The 20,642-nt window shown below is 41.7% G+C and overlaps 1 protein-coding gene and 1 long non-coding RNA gene across 2 annotated transcripts in view; one reads left to right on the top strand and one right to left on the bottom strand.

Annotated features, from left to right (window-relative positions):
• The window catches only part of ARHGEF18 (Rho/Rac guanine nucleotide exchange factor 18), a 2,448,098-nt gene that overhangs the window by 2,001,445 nt on the left and 426,011 nt on the right, over positions 1-20,642 (top strand). The window contains exons 23-24 of the mRNA XM_044090748.1: positions 797-972; positions 1,131-1,222. Of these exons, the coding sequence (XP_043946683.1) occupies positions 797-972; positions 1,131-1,222 (268 nt within the window). The remainder of the gene's footprint in view (positions 1-796; positions 973-1,130; positions 1,223-20,642) is intronic.
• Positions 13,045-13,431, bottom strand: LOC122817682. The gene is made up of 2 exons (XR_006367315.1): positions 13,242-13,431; positions 13,045-13,207 (listed from the first exon to the last, which is right to left on the bottom strand). It is a non-coding gene; the product is annotated as an uncharacterized LOC122817682 (long non-coding RNA).

The following is a 20,642-nucleotide window of genomic DNA, read 5'->3' as shown; positions in this document are numbered from 1 at the left end:
CATCCATGACTCCCACCCCCACCTTGATCAGGATCATAGTCATAGTTCTTTCCTCTCTGGCGGAGTCTTGTACTGACTGACTTATCCATTCTTCTGTGTTCTTCTAGAGCTCTGTATATCCCACTCTTCTGTTTGATTTAGATCCTCAGAGGCATTACCCTGTTGTTCTTGACTCACTCCTTTGCTCTGTCCTGTGTTCTGTCACTCTCCTTCATAGATGTGCCTTTAGGCTGATGCACTTAATTGATATATTACCATTTACTGCTTTCCTGTATTTTAACTACCAGCAGTTGAACACAGGTTTGTAGTAGCATGGGTGGACACCCATACCACCCTGGTCATTTACAACTTTTGTGGACAACCTCTAGCACCCTGCCCATTAAGTGAACCTAGGTCAGTAGCTCTTCACGTATTATTCCCACTTTCCATCAACCAAGTTTTGTGTGCCCTAGTTCTGTTAGTCTTTGTAGGAACTCCAGAACCCTTAAGGCTGACTCTATTACTTCAGCAAATGGCATACTTGTGGGACACAGCAGTAGTATTGCAGACATAAAAAGGAAGATGGCACCAGTATTTAGACAAAAGCATGGCTTAGTACAAATGGTCAACGCAATGTCATTTATCTGAGTATGAGATGGGTAGGTGGGAGTGTGTGCTTGGAGCATTTGAGTTTTTCCATAACTTTTGTCTGTTGTTTTAAGACTGTTTTTGATACAGATATTAAGATGACTTGAGTGTTTGCAGTAACTTATTTTCCTTGACTGAGTTCAGCAGTTGTGTATCCCTCATTTTACAGGATTCGAAGCCACCTGTCATATCATTGCAGAGACTAATTGTGAGAGAGGTGGCTAATGTGGAAAAGGCAATGTTCCTTATTAGTGCATTAGAAGGTCCAGAAATGTATGAAGTTCACACTAACTCAAAAGAAGAGAGAAACACCTGGATGGAGCACATCTGGGAAGCTGTAGAAAGGTAATGTGCCTTTACATATATTTTGCTATACTGAAATATTTTTTTCTAGCATTAACTCCAAAAAAGTATGTATTCTTTTTTTTCATTAAGCACAATAGTGATTGTTTTTACTTAAAAGCATTAACAAAGGAATGCTGCCTTCTGTACTTTTTGTCCAGGTGTACTGATGCAAATGAGGGAATATTCTATGAGCCTGAGGAAGACAGGAAGCAGGCTGAATTGCGAGCAGCTAAGTTAAGAGAGTTCCAAGGTAAGATCTCAGTAGTTTGCTTGCTTCTGATTGAGTATAACTTTTAGTATAATTTTCAGAGTGCTAGCAAGAAAAGCGTATTTTTTCCTTTGTAAAGTTTAGTCCTGAATTCCTTTCTTCCTGTGATTTGTGAAAGTGTTAACCTTTGCTGCCAGTTACTGACGTAATTGACTGTAGTACTGCAGACTTTGGCTACAGCGATATTGTAAAACGGGTAAGAGTACATTGTGACATAATTGCTGCCACCTGCTTACATGCATTTGTTTTGTCTGCTGTAATGGCATTTTTGAAGTTTTGAACAAAAACTTTACTTTACCCCGAATTGTTAGGCAGCCCATGATTTAACTTTGGTAACTTTACCTTATTTACTTAAAGATGTTTAGTAAACCAGTTATACTGCTGCTGACCAAAAATAAATGGCTGTATAATTTTCATTAGATATTTGTTTGCACGGAATGGAATAATTCAGTCTGCATTATGAAAAGGCAGGGAAGTGTTGCATTTTCTGATTTTTTTTTTTTTTTTAATGAAACCTGCATTTTTTTTGTCTGTTTGCTTGATGAGTCCTTGATTGAGTTCACCTTCCCCTCCTATCACCATTCAGCAACAAAGTTGAGAAGTTCTGCATTCAAGGATATCCACTGCCTGTGTTGTGTAATATAGTGTGCTATTTGCTCAAGCAAGGCCGTCTCCTTGGGCTCACCATATTTCTGCACTTGTGGCACAGTTGTTCAGAACTTGACCGTTGCTGTCATCAATAATGTGGCTGTTTTCACACAATAGGCAGCAATACACTATATCGATAAAACACTCAAACTGCCTAAATCCCTGTCACCTTGGGTCCCCCCGCATGTAGGACCTCACCAAACGGTTCCACTACTGACACCCACTCAGGCTATTTGCTCTGTGGGACTGGGGCTGGGCACTTCCTGATAGGTGAGAACCCTAAGGCCTGCGTTCCTGCCTTTGAAGTTCTGCTGGCCCATCCATTCTCCAGTGACAAGATCTGAGAGGTAAGGAGCAGCCTGCTTGCTGGTCCTGTGGGGCAGCTTAAACTCTCCCAATTGGTATATCACTAAGTTCTAAGGAGACCTTGATTCAGAGGTGTGAGTGCACCATGGTGGTGTGCTGTCCCCAAGTTTTGTAGTTTAATGGGGAAAAAGTACAGTGCACAATATCTATGGTCGTTGTTTGTCTCAACTTGTGTTTGGTTGAGAACCTTAATAAAATGCCAGATTTAGAATGAACCACAGAGTAAATAACAGTGGGAGGCTATTTCAATGATGCATACATCAAAGAGAGCATTTGCTGAGGCTGAATGTTCTGGCAGAATTTGGAGAGCATTACAGAAACAACTTCACAAATGAATCGTTTGAAGTTTGAGAAAAAGTGTACAGTAAAAGGCCTGAAGGCACACAATAGTAAGAGCCTAGGTTTGTCACTGGCCATGATGGGTAGTTTGTGAGATATGGCAGCATTTGTTTAAAGGTACATCATTCATGTCTGTGAAACATAAAAACTGAAGTGGAATACCAGTACATTGGTAGAAATAACTGTTTTTAAGTCGACACTTCCCAGAACTAATCCATGGAAGTGCAGATGAGAATGAATGTTTTAAAGTGACAAAGGAAGAATTTGTTGTCAGTGAAATGAAACCACCACAGATGCTGCAGTGAGGTAGTATCGAAAATGGTCAAGCCATAAGATTTGTGGGCAGAACCAGTGAGGTGCAACATACACCTGAAATTGTAAGGGAAGCATGGTAAAGTTACTGGATGACACCAAGAAGAGAAAGAGTTTAAAACTGTTGTACTTTGCAAGTACTGCAGGTAGAGAAGGGTCTGCTTTTCATTTCACTTGCAGAAGCTATTCACACAGATAAACACACGTACTTCTTACTGAGGGACGTATCATTTGAATCAGCAAAATAGAATGTGTTACTCATTCACTGCAGTGGAGCTCAGGAAGTTTGCACTGTAACTTCCAATGGGTAGAGCCCAAGCATTTTTACAGAGTCAAATTATGTCCTCACATTTCAAACAAATGTTCATATCCCTGGAACCATAGGGGTTATGAAAGAAGTATAAATGGCAAAACCCTTCAGCACAATCTTTTTTTATAGAGGTAGTATTCTTTAGGTTCTTGGTCTTAAACCGAATTTTATAAGTCACAGTAAACACAGTAACTATTACATTTGTAATATTTTGTAAACAACATATATTATCTCAGCAACCACTCAACTTACACACATACTGCCAATTGCATTTTATTCATCTAGCTGAGAGCTTTCATGTGAGGCTAAGGAGTTCTGTCTGTGTTACTTGGTTGTTTTGATATTTAGAATAATTTAGAAATTATATCTATATAAAATAATATAATAAAAACAAGAGTTAATATCTATTTACCTGCACTAGACCTAGGTCTAATATTAATGCAGTTGAGTTTGCTGTTGTGTAAGTTTTAAGCTCAAATCTATAAAAAAATTGTACATAGCATAGTTTTGGAATTATTGTTGCATATATGAACGTGCAATATTTGATTCCTACTGGCGTCAGTAGGAGTTAACTGCAGATGCACCTAGAAGCGTTACTCGGATGTAATGAGTTAAGCTGGAAAACTCAAGATGTTTTGATTGTAATTGACAACAGTTTTTGAATAATTACATATTCACTAGGTGGGGGTGTTCCTGCAAAGAAACTTTGTAAAAAAATAAATAAATATCAAGAAGTGTGTTCGTGGTCTGGCAGGCACTTTGCTGTGCTGGTATAACAAAGTGAATACATAATTTTAAAGTCAGGAGGGAGACATCACTATGTTCTTCTGGCTGGAGGGGACCAGTGATATCACGTCAGTGTTTTTCGTCCATATGAATGACTTTGCATGGGGTGGATGACAAAGTTTTGTCACTTCATTACCCTTTAGGTTAGTCGCAAAGAGCACAAGCACTGTGTTATGTGGAAATGGACTTGCATCTTATGATGGAAGAGTGTTGCACAAAGATATCTACATAAAAATAAAAATCTTTCTGTCATCAAGGAACCATCGAGAGCAGTGGAGCAGGACACATCACCTTACCCCAGTTAAGATGGACTTGGGTCAGAAACAGGACACAATCTCTTGGGTGGCAGGCAAACTAGACCAGAAGTCATGCTGTTTCTTGTCTGGCATCCATAGTCAAACATGCCACTGCTCAGACTATCACTAAATCTTGTATTAACCTGGGAGAGCCTTTCTGCTCATTTTATGTAGCAAGATTGTGTTCCTCACTAGTTACAAACTTAACATTTGAAGAGGCTAGTGCAGCATTTCTTACTAAATTAAAACTAATCATTTCACCTGCATTTAGAACTTCCTACTTATAAAATACTCACCAATGTCATTTATTTATTTATTGAAAATTTGATTCCTGGGAAACTCTGTGACGATTTCAGTGGAAGCCCAGGGGGAAAAGCTCCAAAGTATCACAAAAACATTTTAAGAACAATAATTTTGCAGTCTTCAAAATAATACAAAAACATCTGTTTAAATTAATTATGCCAAATCGGACATAATATGAAAGGTGAGGAAATTTCAAATCCTGCTGTACAAATTGTAAGGTTACTTTTTTAATAAGAAGTAGAATATGGAAAGGTAAAGCAGTCTGCATTTATACCACTAACCTGTTAGTGGAACCAAACACTACTACTGCCATACCACATCTAATTGCAGATTATCTGCGCATGTGCAGACACACACACACACACACACACACACACACACACACACACACACACACACACACACACACACACACACACACACACACACACACACAACAAAGCATAGGGTGCACAGTGAGACTTTGCATTGCACATGTGCTTGTCTACTGAGACAGTTTTCATATACATAGAAGGACCCATAACTCGCTGTGACTGCACACAGCATACTTTGCAGACATGTGTAATATAATATACACAAGCCATTCCAATCTGACTCGCATTGGGCCTGTGTATCCTAGCAAGACATCTGTTGGATTTGGTCTCTGTTTACAAAGAATGAACCCAAAGCAGGGAAAAATTATAGCATGTTGAAATGCACACTGCATGACGTTTCCAAAGGTACGTGCACACAAAAGCGTGCAACTACTTGGCATTTTATATGTAATATGATAGCAAGAGCTGCTGTACACTTAAATGACCAATTATGAAACGAGAAATAGTCGCCAAGGCATATATCTGTCCAGAAAGAACACTGCATCTACCTGTGTGGTTAGCAAAAGTGTAGCAGTCAGCTCACTTGTTGCATACTGATCATGTTCAGAACACAGCAAAAAGGTCCAGCCACTTGCAGTTTTACTCAAAGGATGGTGGGGCGGGGGTCACCAACATGCTGGCTGTAGTAGAAATAACCAAAACATGGTTGTGACTCTCAAAATGCCCATAGGCTACATTCTCTTTAAAGACAAGTATACACAAAGATAAAGCAATTAAAGTTTGCATGGGCAGCACAGTATCACAAAATCCTAGAATCAAAGCAGCCAAAGCTGGCTCACCGGAAACAAGAAGTAGGAATTGAGTGAGCCGTACTCACCTTTGATCTCCATTTCATTGCCTTTGTCAGTGACTGCAGATGACTTGCTGCTTAGCATTGTGCTAAAAATGGTTACGTTGAGCAACAAGGTAGTGATTTTGCCAGCACTGCTAGGAAAAGATGATGACAGTACTGTGATGGAGGGTGGTATAATGGAAGCACCCCTTATGTTGTTGATTCCGCGCTTGTTGTGGACACGATTGTCGCTAAAGTTCTAACTGTTATAGATGGTGCCACTTTGTGTGTTAGTGCAGATGATGTGACTGTTTCTGTTGCTACAGTAGTAAACTGCCCTGGTTCTGTCAGACATGCAACAATGTTCATCCTAAATTGCAAAGAATTGCTAGTAATGGATCCATTCCACTGGTTACCATTGTTTTCCCTTCTGTAGGTGTTTCCTTCTGTCCACCGACGTTGCCACATTGTCATCATGCATAGATGCCTCGGGTGATTCTCACCTCTATGTGCTCTTTGCTGCTGATACAGGAAGGTGCAACTGTATGTAGTCTTTTTAACAAATGTATTTATTTTGCAGTTTGGTTACCAGGTTGGTGAGCTGGTTCGGAGACCCTTTTCAGCCATGACCTGGCTGCCAAGGTTCAGAGTTAATAAAGAAGCATGCAGCATTGATTAAAACAAGAATGCAGTCCATAATTAAATAAAGGAGGATTACTATAAGCTCAAGGCTGTACAGGTGTCCCTTACATGTGTAGTAAGGACTTGTAGGTCATAATACAGTTTGTGTAAAGTGTAGAAAGGTGTCCCCCAAAATTAGAGCACATTCGAGTATATTTGCTATACTTACAGTATATACAAGGAGACAGAGTAAGCACGTGCTACAACTGTACTTTAGGGTACAACTTACATAGGTTACGTTACTTAACTCTGGTGATAGTCATGGTTTAACCAGTAACATGGAAACTCTTGCTCCCAGCTTCTTTGAAAAGGAGATTTCTTGAATGCAACCAGTGTTTTAATACCTTTAACGTCTGCTAGTAATTTGCTGCACAGTGCTGGTTGTAGACTGGAAAAAGCCTTTTCACCAATGGCTAATTTACAACATGGCCTATCTAGGGTCAGATAAGGATATTGAGTGCCTCTCAGGGAGTAGTTTTATTCCCTACGGTATAGCTTGGTTATCAGATATGGGCAGCAGTAGCCCATGTGCATTAGATTGAATAGTATAGTACAGTACTTAGAAGAAGTAGCTCTGCTAGTGATCAGAAACCAGTCAACTTTAATTTGGAGCAGTGATGCACTTTTGTTCTGCAAGTAGTGCATATTTACATGTCTTACTCTCAGCAGTTTGCAGCTTTGGGGTGTTTTGAAGGGGTTGTAGAGCAGTTAGGGATAAGTCGTGTTCCAGTTTAGGCAACAGGACATTTTTGTCTATGGATTTTCTAGCAAAAGGGTTGAAAAGGTGAGATGTGATAGCATAATTATAGTTGGGAGAGAACTTTGGTAGTTTTCTTGTCAGTATGAGATTTTAAAATTAAGGACTGGGTCTAGCGTTGGCACTACATATTTTTGTTCAGTTACTTTAGGAATGGAATTCCTTTTTATAGTCATTAAGCCAACATTATGTTAATGCAATAAGCTTTTGTAGGTTTGCGCAAAGCATACAATTTGTATTTGTCGGGTTAGTTAATAACACATTTGTAGATAGATGCATAGTTTTGAGAATTTGTGCTGAATATTTGTAAGGATTGGCGAGGTGTGCCTCTATATACTAATAAAGTTGGAAATTAATCTACTCTTGACAACATCTATGGCAATGCCCAAACTAATTTTACATCTGCTGTTTACTTCCATGTGGATATTTGTAAATGTCTGGTCTGTTGCAAAAATGTTTATGCTTTTGCTTTGTGCTTACCATTGCCATGGCTTTTTAAGAAAAAAATTCTAAGATTTAACCATTTCAGCTTTATTAGTGATGTCAGAAGGTCAACACAAAAAAGGAGGTTTTGGAAAGAAGTTATCAGAGGAAGAAATAGAACTTGATAGAAACTGCAAAAGATTACCAAATTAACAGGGTGAAGACAATGTAGGACCCTAGAAACAATGAGAAAGCCACTTGGATAAAGCTGTAGTTGTTGATAAAGCTGATTAACTAAGATCCTGTCTTTATGGGGAAAATGGTAAGCTGTACAGAAGTCACAGATTTGTACAAGACCAAATATGTTAAAGTCAAAACTACAGGGAAATGAGCAGTCAAAAGTGTCATAGCTTGTTCTTTTATGAGTGCCTGTGGTGACTTTGATAATTGTGATTCTGAAGAACTGCAGAGACTGTTGAAGTGGTGTATGGCAATAACTGTCCCAAATGCAAGCCCAGACATCCAGGTTATGCAGTCCTTTTAAATTTTCTAGATCTGACGGTTTTCCATTTCATTATCCGTCATGAATGGGTCTTCAGATTCGTCCCCGGATCCAACTCGGCCATTTCTTCCAGACATACGATCCAAGCCTCAAACACCTCACTCCTCTTCAAACCCCCAGATTGAGTTTGCCGCCTTCCAGCACAAATGCAATTCCGAGCCTCCTTTCAGATAAGTGAAAATTTTGTAATTTTAATTGGCTCTTTTTCCCTCATAGTTAATCTGTTGCCTTTTTTTATTTGTAGAGTTAACTTCTCCCCACCTTTTAAGGTATTTTTTACTGTCGTTTGAGTTTTTGCTGGTGTTAGGGTCCTTTCCAGCCTTCCGTCTGTCTCTTCTATTTACCTGTTTATTTTTCTCTTTTGCTATATATATAAAAAAAAAACCTTTCCCTGTATCTTTTAGTTGTTGTTAGTAGGGCATAAGCTTAGTGTGCTTGTGTGAGTTGTGCTTGTGTGCACGCGCGCTATAGCTAGCATGTTTGACAAGCCTAACAAACCTGACTTTAAGAGGTGCGCCTCTTGTTGGGCATAAGATTCCCCAATCGGATGCCTATAAGAGGTGCATGTATTGGCTGGGTCTGGCACACTAGGAGTTACAGTGCCATATCTGCTTGGATTTCAGTTCTCAGGCCCTCGCAGACTGGCACAGTAAACTTATTTTGAGAGGGCTTCTTCCAACTTCTGGAGCCCAGACCCCTGTCCCTAAAAAAAGCGTGCCCCCTCTATTATTCCAGGGACAATGGCTTCTGCTCCAGGGAAGTGCAGGAAGGCTGTCTGATCCCTCCTGCTCACTTCTCTCCAGATCAAGAGGGCCCTCGGATCCAGTGGAACTGGTGTCGGCCAAGCAAACCTCTTTGCTAGACCCTGAGACCTCAGGTCCAAGCAGTCAGTTGGAGCCATTGGAGACCATACGGATCCACAACTCGTCTTCCGTGGAGTGGACTCTGGGTCAACCTTGCCCAGATCAGAGGTCCTGGAGCCATACTCATTGATGGAGTAAATCTCACTCAACTGTTCAGACTGTCCAACCCAGCTTGTTGCCTGTTTGGTCAAACCATTCCTCTCTTTCCTCTAGACCCTCTCCGCTGTCCCACTCTGATATGGATTGGATGATGATGAGTTTTCTCAAAGTCCAGATCCAGCTGGGGATCTTATCTTCTCCGACCCATGCTGGTTCTGTGAGAACTCGGACCCTAATACCGCAGCCGTCTCTTCATCCGATCTTTGGCTACGGAGATGCAGGGCCTGACACTTCTGAGTGGACCAGCTTCGAAGTGAGGAGTATGCCTTTCCTCGACACTGACAGTGTCCCTGACTTGCTCGACCCCGATTCCATCAGAGCAGATCAAGTCCCCAGGTCAGACACATTGGCGCCGAGTTCTCGAGGTTGGTGCTATCTCCGACCTTTTTGGAGCTGTCCCTTCCTTTGGGGGCCTCAGCCTTTGACAGTTCTGGGGCCGGTGCCTTCTGAAGGTGTCAGATTCAAGATGAACTCTTCCTTGGTGGCTTTATTGCTTGGGGTGGGGAGTAGGTTCTCTTAGCACTGTCAGCATTCTAGGTTAGTAGAGAGAGCATTCTGCATACCTTGAGATATGGTCCTTCTTCTGCCAGGCCCTTCCTGATCCCTTGTGGATCAGGGCTTTGCTCTCATCCCTCTGATCCATGGTCAGCCCCTCATGGAAGAGCCTCCAGCCTACCTGTCAGAAAGGAGTCCTGCTGTCTTCCAAGTCCTCTCTTGAGTACCCACGGAGGAGGGTCCTCAGAACCGCCAGTGCAAGAGGAAGCAGCTGGACTCCCATTTGAAATCGTTGACAAAGGACACTGACTGCAGTGAGGGGGGAAAGGTCCCCCGATCTCTACCTGATGATATCTCTTTCAGGGATATCTTAGAAATGCTGAAACAAAAGGGTGGCTTGTCCTCCCAACTCCCTTCCTCAGAGGAGTCAGTGTTCCTGGAGGCATTTGGGATAGGACCATCTACATCCTGGGTGACCCCCTTTGGCGGACCAGCTCATTGACCTGATCATCCACTGGGCTTGGAAGGAGCCTGACACTATGGAGCCAATTCCCAAATGCACAAACAAATATCTTAGCCCCCCCCCCCCCAAGGATCGCCCCTTTTGGAGTAAAGGTGTCCTGGTTGATGTCATTGTTGTGTCGGCAGCCACAAAGGAGGAGTTGGCCAAACAGAGCTCCACTGTTCACCCCCCCCCCGAACAAGGAGTCTCAGGCTTTGGACAGGCATGGGAAGCATGTGTTTGTCTCAGCCACATTTACACTGAGAGCATTGAATTACCTGGCACATTTCACATGACTTCAGAGAGATCTGATTAAGGAAGTTTCTACCGTAGACCACCAGGACGTGTACTATCATATCAAAATAGATAGGTGCTGCAGAAGATATCTGTGCTTCAGGCTGGGGGCCAGTCATTGTCAGTTGAGAGCACTGCCCTTTGGTCTCACCACTACCCTCTGGGTGTTCACCAAATGCATGGCAGTGGTTGCAGCTCACCTCCATCTTCAAGGATTCCAGGTGTTTTCTTACCTGGGCAATTGACTACTAACAGCATCCACAAGGCATCAACTACTTCAGGCTATTCAGGTTTCTGCACCCGTTCCATCACCTGAGAATTGCAGTGAACATGGCAAAATCCAAGCTGACTCCTGTACAGGATAGCAAATTCATAGGGACACAATTGAACACAATCACACAGATAGCTGCGCTACCTTCCCAGAGAGTAAGATTCTTGAGACAGAAAGTTCAACCTTTACTAGACACCCCAACGCCAGCAGCTCGACTGGTGCTCGTGGTCCTGGGATGCATGCCAGCTGCCATTCTTCTAGTGCCCTTAGCTAGGTGTTTTATGCACGTTTTCCAGTGGACCCTAGCGGTTGAGTGGTTTATTTGGTGCCATCCATTGTCAGCCCTAGTCAGGCCTTCTCTGATTTGCAGGCATCATCTGCAATGGTGGATCCTTACAGACAACCTCCATCTCAGCAGACCCTTCATTCTTTCCCCTCTTATGGCCACATTGACCATAGATGCCTCCCTGTTTGAGTGCGGAGGGCATTTTCAGGCAAATGTGGTCCAAGGCATGTGGTACAGACAAAGACCAAATTGGGTTTATATTAGAACACCGAACATTCAAAACGTCGAGTGTTCTAATATCAAACCCTATCAATCGAAAATTCAAAACATCGAACAGTCAGAACAGCAAATGTTTTCCTAGGGAAAAAATTTGCTGTTCCAAAACACGTACACACAACACAAGCACACCAAACAAATGGCAATCCACACACATACACCTAAACTCTTACACCTAACCCTACACTAAACTATACATACACCACTAACTTTCCGCTTACCTTAACCCAAACCCTAACCCTAAGGTCCGTCACTATAGTACAGTCACCTCACCTGCATCCTAACCCAAACTCACCTACCCCTCACATCCACACAATCGCACACTTACCTGAACCCGACCCGTAACTTTCCACCAGAGTGCTGAAAATACCGAAGCAACAGAAACGGGCAACTAAATTCTTTCCCTAGGAAAAAATTTGGTTTCTGCTTCTTCGATATTTTCAGTGTTTGCTGAAAACGGGTCGATATTAGAACACTCAACATTTTGAATGTTCAGTGTTCTGATATAGACCCGACTAAATTGCACATAAGTGTACTGGAGATGAGGGCAGTCCTTCTCACATTGCAAGCCTTTCAGGACTGCCTTCCTCTGGGGACCTTTGCAGTTCTGACAAACTATGTCAGTGTTTTGGTGCATCAACAAGCTGGGGGGAGCCTGTTCATATCAGTTGATCTATTGGTGGGTAACATCTTGATAGGCAAAGAGTATTCCTCCATTCATCCTAGCTATGGGTGGGGGTGGGAACCCCCCCCTCCATCTAGCTTTAAATGTAAGTTGAGCTTATATATATATATATATATATATATATATATATATATATATATATATATATATATATATATTTTACTTGTTAACAATATAGGTTTCAGATACACATTGCTGATTTGTGATTTGGACAAAGTAGCTCTTCATGGTGAGGAAGTGAACTTAGCAGGCTTTGAGGACACGTCTACTTTTGCAAGTCCAGCATATGTTGTCGCCACATGTTTTAAAGGTGTGCATGTATCATGTTGGAATTGGTGTGTTTGCATTCCAACATGCAAGTACTTCCAGAAGTTTGCCTAATTGTGACTGGTGGAAAATAAGAACCTAGCCAAGAGGCTGTCAAGGTATCCCCTGACGTAGTTCAATTGACAGTGTAGGAATGTGTTATTTACTAAGTCACTTCACCAGGGTGCTCGAAAGCTTAATGTACATGCAACCCACCAACCTTCTGTCACAGTCTGATCTCCTGTGAATCATACATTGTATTTTCCAACTTGAAGATACTGTGAAAAGTAACTTGGGCATGATATGCAATGGAAAAGGAAACGCTCCCAAGGGGGTATCCTCCTTGATTTAGGCATTCATCATTCTTCCGCTGTGTTCGCCTACTAAACAGATTATTTGAATTAGGTGACGTCCCAACTTCGAGCTTGATTTGGTGATTGCTTGCAGCGCAGGGCACTGAAACGTTGATGGAGTTTGGTATTTCATAATAGTTGTCATCTTAGCTATGGGCCTTTATATATTTTTTTTAATCATATGGCGCACACTGAACTCACTCCTACAATAATCTGGTGAGTCAGTCTTCTCTGACACCTCCTCACTTCAAAAATGCAAGAACAACTCCAAAATTGATGCCTCTACTCTTAATAATTTATTTTAGTCAGATAACACCAGTGTTCTAGTCAGATTACTAAATTCTGTGGTTAATACAGTATTAGAGATGACACAAGAGACCAAGGCTCAAACTTAGCAATTTTATTTTGAAGCTTTTAACAATTAAGGTTGTGACAATAATAAACAATTGACTAGTCAACATGCAAAATCTAACCTATAACCTATCACATTAACATGCAAAATCTATCCTATAACCTATCACATTAACATGCAAAATCTATCCTATAACCTATCACATTAACATGCAAAATCTATCCTATAACCTATCACATAAAATAACTATTAAATCATGTACTTACAAGCATATGCATTAAGAATATCATCTTTGCCACTGATAGGGGGACTCCAAACCTATTCAGTACAGCTATCTGTTCAGTCAAGACAGGGCCGACACTGGCAGGCAATGCTGTATGCTCAGTTCAGGCTCTTGTTTCAATCAGATCCGGATGATGATGAGTTCCAATCTATTGACAGCCTCTGAGCCTTTTATAGGTAAAATATGCCATAGGGTCAGTGAGTCCGCTTGATGACACCTAGGCCAACAGTTTAATCATAAACTGTTGGTTGATGACACTCAGATCACCAGTTTGATCATGAGCTGATCAAAATATCTTAGAACATTACAAATCATTTCCTAAGTTGTCAACAAGTCCCGTAATATCTTCTACTTTTATACATTACTTCCTCATTTCAGAGGGCAGTTGGCCCACAAACTCGTGATATAATGTCTAGTTTTATACATTACTTCTTCCTTTCAGAAGACAGTTAGCCCACAAACTTGTGATTTAGTTCCTCTTTGAAATCCCCATCTTTTGGTAAACATCTTTTAAGCTGACAAACAACTTCAAAGGTTAACTGGAGTTCAGTTATACCAATATCAGTGTGCAAGGCCTGCCTTTGAAGCATGATTCTTTCAGGTTTCATATATTTATTCATGATATAAAACAGTATATCATGTATTAACCTAATTAGCAGCATGTCATGTCATTATTTAATTAGCAGCATATCATGTCATTACTTAATTAGCAGCATATCATGTCATTACTTAATTAGCAGCATAACCTATCTAACATCAAGCACACACACACACACACAGCAGTTCAATAGCTTGAGGCATTAAAATTCAGGTAGACTGTGTGGATCCGTCACAGGCCACCCCTTGCGTCAAGCAATGATTGCTGTGTGTTCCTAATAATGAGCAAAATTGACAACATTTTCCTGTACTTATTCATGACCTTACAATAAATGCAGCAAGAAATTAAGCAGAACAACACTGAAATTATTGTGGTCAACAACAAAGGGTGTAAAAGCAGATTAAACCAAACAGAAGCCTTTGGTGACCACATAAAACATCATACCAATGTGAAACAGTTATATCTTGAATTTCATTTGCAATTTTAAGAATGGTACCTTTGTCTTTAATCATTTTAATTACAGTTTGACGCATCATGTAAAGTCTTATTTAGCAGGAGCAATACAGCTTGCCCTTCCTGCTTAATCTGTTTAAAGTCTGGGTGGACTAGAGATGGCCATTGAAAAGTGTGTAATGGTTCTATGCTAGCATTTAATGTGATGTCCATCCATCTAGCCAATCTAATCAATTCCTCGGTGCAAAAATCAATGATTGCATGTACATTACTTTTACAATGTGCTCCACTGTCTGTGATTGTTCCATCACTCCAAGCCAGCTTACAGGAGGATACTACACAGGCTGTGGTATCATTGAGTTGATAAATGTCTGTCCCATTCACTATATATCTATGCCAAATACATTCTCCAGTCCCATTATGTAAACATGGATGAGGCTTTCTGTTAATTAGCATGCACACCCACCCCTGGGGCCAGGCCTCACATCCTGCTAAATCAATGGGAACATCATTATAATCAATGAGGTTAGATTCTATCTGAGGCACCCACCAATTATTTCCGAATTGCAGAGGCAATGCTACAAATGGACAAACCTGTTTTGTTCCCTTTTTACTAGCAAGATAATCAAAGATCAATATGCAAGAATCATTTTCACATGCAAAATCTAATGGTTTCAACCAATTATACAATTGCAACTCATTTTGCCAATGGTTTGGTCGTTTTGCCCCCCAAACCTGAATGAATTGCAGGTACTGCTGATTGGCAGCCAATTGGGACAAAATGCAAAAGCTCTGATTTAATCCTTTAGTAAGGTTATTTAGAACCTGTTCTGTATACATATTAGCATGATCAATCCATCTCCACATGACAGTTTGAGTTATAACACTATCAACGGTTCTTTGACCGAGCTCTGGATCATGATCAGCTAAGAGCTTAAAAGCCATGTTTAGGTCTTCACCTAAACGGCTTAATTACCTCTCAAGGTGTCAATGTCTATGCTATTCAGAAATCCTGTACCTGTCCCAACTGCTCCCAAGGCAGTTCCCATTATTCCCGTGACATCACGTTTGTTTCTTCTATATCGGTAATGCCTATATTTCAAGTGTAGGGAGTTAATTGGCCATAAGTTGGTGGACTTGCATTGTGAATGTTTAGTAGTAATATCTACTGCTGTCATATTAATTATCATTTTAACATGCTGAACAATTCTCGCACTACTTACAGTTTTACATCCTCTTGTGTATCTTACTATATGTCCTAAACCATCAAATACAGTTGAACTGTTGTCCATAGCATATATCTCCAAGTTTGGAGATTTGGTTTCTGCAGTGTTGTTTTCCCTTTGAAATTCGGCTATGCAGGAAGAATCTAATGGAGACTCGGCCAGAGAAAATCCTGATTCATTCAGTCTCTGATATAAGCCCCCAGCAGGATTGGCAGTGCATTCCTCTGGATGTCTGTCACAGTTTAATCTACAAACAGTTCTGATGTATTCTGTGCTGGTCAAATTCCATGTCAGAGTGGGTTTGGTAGTCACTGCAAACAACGCTTCTCCCAGCTTCCAGTAGAAGTCACAATCCCCTGTCAAATTAGCCACGTCTTCCTCACTAAACAGGGGAATAGGGTCATGACACTCATATGGTCCATCTAGGTGTCTTCGCTGGTAAGAGTTGGTGTCTTCCCAAACAATGGCAACAATCTATGGAGGGGAAAATATAATGGTTGTTTAGCAGAATCAAGTAACACCAAAACAGTATCACCAGGTCCATCACAGATCACAGTTCCACGCTCATTTGGTTGCTGGGGTGTGGTTATTACTACCCTCATCCCCAACCATTTACTTGGGCTAGTGTCACAGTCCTGTAGTAGGATGACAGCATCCTGATGTATATAAATTTCTACTAAAGGTAACCCCTTTTTCACAGTTTGTGTTCTGTTATCTAAATTGATGACCTTTACTATCACCTCTTGTTCTGGTTCCCATAGCATGAAAGCTTCCCAATTTTCTCCCAACAATCCTTTTTGTCCCCAGTGCCATTTTTCTGGGAGAAACAGCTTCCAACCTGTCTTAACTAACACAGTATCCTGTGCTGGTACTCTTTGCTCAGTCAATGCACATAGCCAGAGCCGAGTTTGATCAATGTTTGTTAGCATGGGATATATGGCATCTGGATTCAGTCTTTCCAGTTTTAAAGTACAGCAGTCTGATCGGATATCATTCATATGCATTTGCAGGGGAGTACCTTGATGTTTCCGAGGTCTGTTGTTTAACTGACTTACGGCTTGTTCCAATACTTTTGCCCATCCTCGCAAAGTTCCATCACTTGTATTTTTACGAATCTGTTCTTTAAGAAGTCCATTGTATCTTTCAATCAAACCAGCAGCCTGGGGTGATATGGTATGTGCAGCACCCATCGAACTCCATTTTCTTTTGCCCATTCTTGGACTTCTGCTCCTGTAAAATGACTGCCTTGGTCACTTTGTATTTCAACAGGAGTCCCATATGTTATGCATAGTTTATGCAGTCCCCTCAGTACTGCTTGTTGGTTTGCTTTTTTAGATGGAAATCATTAATAACCCCGAATAAGTGTCCACCATGGTTAGGCAATATTGTTGATTTTGATCCAATGGCAAGGGACCAATAAAATCTACCTGCCAGATCTGAGCTGAACGACTGCCTCTATGTATGTGTCCACATGCTTCTGATTGCAGTTGCTTTCGTTTATTTCTTTGACAAATTTCACATTGTTTTATGACATCTATCAGTACATCTTTACTGAGTTGCATACCATGTCTCCGTGCCCATTCCATCGTAGCATCTCTTCCCAAATGTCCACTTCGATCGTGGGCCCACCTGGCCATGCTGATATCCTCAGGATTCTCCTCAACAGTACGTACTGCAGCCATTTTATCTACTTGCTGGTTATGCCTTCTTTCCTCTGTCACAGGTGATGCATGAGCATCCACATGTCCGACACTAATCTGGCATTGTTGTGCCTTTTCCCAGATTTGCTGCCAATCTTCTGACCCTCCCCACAAGGGTCTACCATGGATTTTCCAATCTTGTTGCTGCCAAGCAGGTAACCAAGCTGTTAGGCCTTTATAAACTGCCCAGCTATCAGTGTAGATATATGCTTCATCTCCAAGTGATAAATTATTAATCACTAAAGCAACAGCTCGTAATTCTGCTTGATTATTTGAACCAGCGGTTCCTTCATCAAACAATACAGTCTCTGTTTGTGGGCAATAAGCTACCGCAGTCCAAGTTCTGCCATTTGATCCAATCTTTGCAGAACCATCAGTAAACCATGCACATTTCCTTTTCTCCATGTCCAACTTATCAAATGGTGATGCCTCAAGTATTGGTGATTTTGGAAGTTCATACCGTTGTTGCTCTGTTGTATCAGCATCATTCAATATTACCAGGCCAGCCAACTGTTGCTGCACCTGGGAAACTCCAGGCACGATATTGGCTCTTTCTTGCAAGTACCATTTCCATTTTTGTACAGTCGAAGACTGTGCTATTAATGTTTTCATTAGAGTATTGTCTCGTAACCACCCCTGGATTGGGTAATCTACTTTCACTGTCACCGTCTGTTGTTTGGTCAGCCCCTCTACATGGATCAAGGCAGTATATACAGTCAGTACATGCTGTTCGAGAGGGCTATATCTAGTCTGTGCTCCGGTCAGGGATTTAGACCAAAATCCTAGTGGTCTTTTCTTTCCCACATCATTTTTCTGCCACAATCCCCAGGACATGACACATGACATTATTAGCAACAGTCACTTCTAAAATAAAAGGTTGCTGTGGGTCTATTGGACCCAGTCCCACACTCTGTTGTAAGGCTTTCTTCGCCTCCTCGAAGGCCATCTGCTGTTTAGGACCCCACTGGAAATCACATTTTTTCCTAGTCACATAGTGAATAGGTCGTAAAATTTGTCCAAGATGTGGTACAAATGCTCTCCAAAAGCCCATTGCTCCCAAAAAGGCTTGTGCCTGTTGTTTTGTTTTTGGGACTGCAATCTTTTGGATACTTTCTAGGGCCGATGCAGGTATTTCTCTTTTTGCTCCATTCCATATCATACCCAGGAATTTCACTGATGTTCCCTGTTGTGTTTTATTCTCATTTATAGCCCACCCTCGGTTCTGAAGGTGTTCAATCACTGTTTTCAATGCAATGTCCACATCCGGTTTTTCTCCTGTAATCAGGACATCATCAATATAATGGAATACAGTCACTTTATTTAACTGCAACTTAGCCAGGTCTCTGGCCACCAGCCCGTGGCAAAGAGTTGGGCTGTGTAGATATCCTTGTGGAAGTACCTGAAAGGTATATTGCCTCCTCCCAGGTAAATGCAAATTGAGCCCTACTCTCTTCTGCTACAGGTATGGACAAGAAAGCATTTGGCAAGTCCAAAACTGCATGGTACGCCCAGCAGAAGAAGAAAGTCTCTCCACAATAGTAACAATGTCCGGCACTGCTGCAGTTAAAGGTGGAGCCACCTTATTCAAGCCCGATAATCTACCGTCATCGCCAGGAACCATCAGGTTTTGACAGGCCACACCGGGCTATTGAATGGGCTCACAGTCGGTTCGAGTATGCCAACTCGGAGTAATTCCTGGATCGTTTCAGTAATTTCTGAATGGCCCCCTGGAATACGATATTGCTTAATGTTGGTCACCACCTTTGGTGTGGGAATATGCAGAGGTTCCCACTTGGCGTCACCTCGAACAATGGCCTTGACTGCATTGACTGAACAGTGCCGTACTCCAAATCTGAATGGCCCTACCGTAGTTTCTAAGGTCCTACCCTTTAGGACATCTATTCCCACAATGTGTTCTGGTACGGGAGCTATTACAGCTACAATGAAAATAGGAATACCATCCCCAAAGGCTATTCTTACTTTGGTTTTTACACCCACTGTCTTAGCCCCCATAACCATCAATCTCTACAGACTGTCCACGAAATTTACGGGGTTACCTGCAAAATAGTTATTTCTGAGCGGTATCTACCAAAGCCATTACGTGTTGTGGTCCTCCCTCCAAAAATGGTAAGAGGCACGTAGGCGTGGTCCCCAGGTGTAATGGCTCTAACTGTGCCTCTAGCTACTGGGGACCTGCCTTCTAGTCAATTTGCTTCCATTTTTTCCGTCGGGGTTTTCCACCCCTTCTCTCCCCAATCTCTTTCATCAGTGAACTCTCCCATCTGCCATTGTGCTAGCTCCTCATCAGTAGGGATGTCAGGATACAACTGATTCCATCCTTTCTTCCCTTCAGTGGTACTTCTGATTGGGCTTTTGCAGGGGTTTGTTTACCTGAAAGGTCTGATTCCTTTCCTTTCTGCTTCTGCTTCCATCTTTTGTATAACTCCTCTGTAGTTATTCCATCTATTTCTGCAGCTTCCACCCCCCATCTTAACAAATCTAGAAACATCTGCTTTCTTGTTACTTTTCACTACCCTTGTTTTTGATTTGTCTGCATTTGCCTTTCTGGCTTTCCTCTGCTCTTTTCTTCTACCAGTTCTGCCAACTGGTTTAAAGTAGACATTACATCCCATATTGGTTGGCCAATACACCCTGCCAAGGCAGCCATTAGCTGCCCTTTCCACCATTGTGGGGCATTTTTAATTAACCTATTTCTCATATTACCAGTAAAGATTTGTCCATCTGGCCCTTTTGGAATATGCAACTCCCCATTTAAAGTCTCTAAGGAGTAAATAGTTGCTAACATAGCCATTTCCCTTAGCTGTTGAATTGCTTCACCTATTGTTTTCCAGGATTTATGCTCCTCTGCTACTCCTGTAGCATCCGGCCAAGTGGCCCGAAAGGCGGAAGCTAACCATACCACCAATGTATTGATATGAGGGTCTTTATGGTCACAATTGTTCACTATTTGCTTCAGCCGGGGGTGAAATACTAAACAGGCGCACTGATGCATTTCTTCATCACTCAGTGACACCGCCTCTCCCCCAGTATCCCAGACCCGGAGAAACCAAGCCAAGAGGGTCTCCCCAGGCTTTTGCTTATAAGTTTGAATTATTTTTAATAACTCTGTCTGGGAATAACTGCGCACCTCCACCCACTGCTGTGGTTGTCCCCCAGCATGTATTGAATTTTTCTCTACAATTGGTCGGGCACTCACTGATGGGGAATTTATTATTTCAAAATCATCATTCATCTCATCAGAAGAAGGGAGATCTCCCTCCCATTCTTCAGGGTCAAACTCTGCCTTACATATCAAAGCACGCACTCTAGGCCTAGAGGGTGGTTTCCGTGAACCTCTCCCCTTCCATTGC

This window comes from Protopterus annectens, chromosome 13.part0 (assembly GCF_019279795.1).
Source record: "Protopterus annectens isolate FY-2018-M chromosome 13.part0, PAN1.0, whole genome shotgun sequence".
In the NCBI taxonomy this organism is placed as follows: domain Eukaryota; kingdom Metazoa; phylum Chordata; order Ceratodontiformes; family Protopteridae; genus Protopterus; species Protopterus annectens.
The sequence above is the reverse complement of the archived record's forward strand: the minus strand, read 5'-3'. Positions and strand labels throughout refer to the sequence as shown.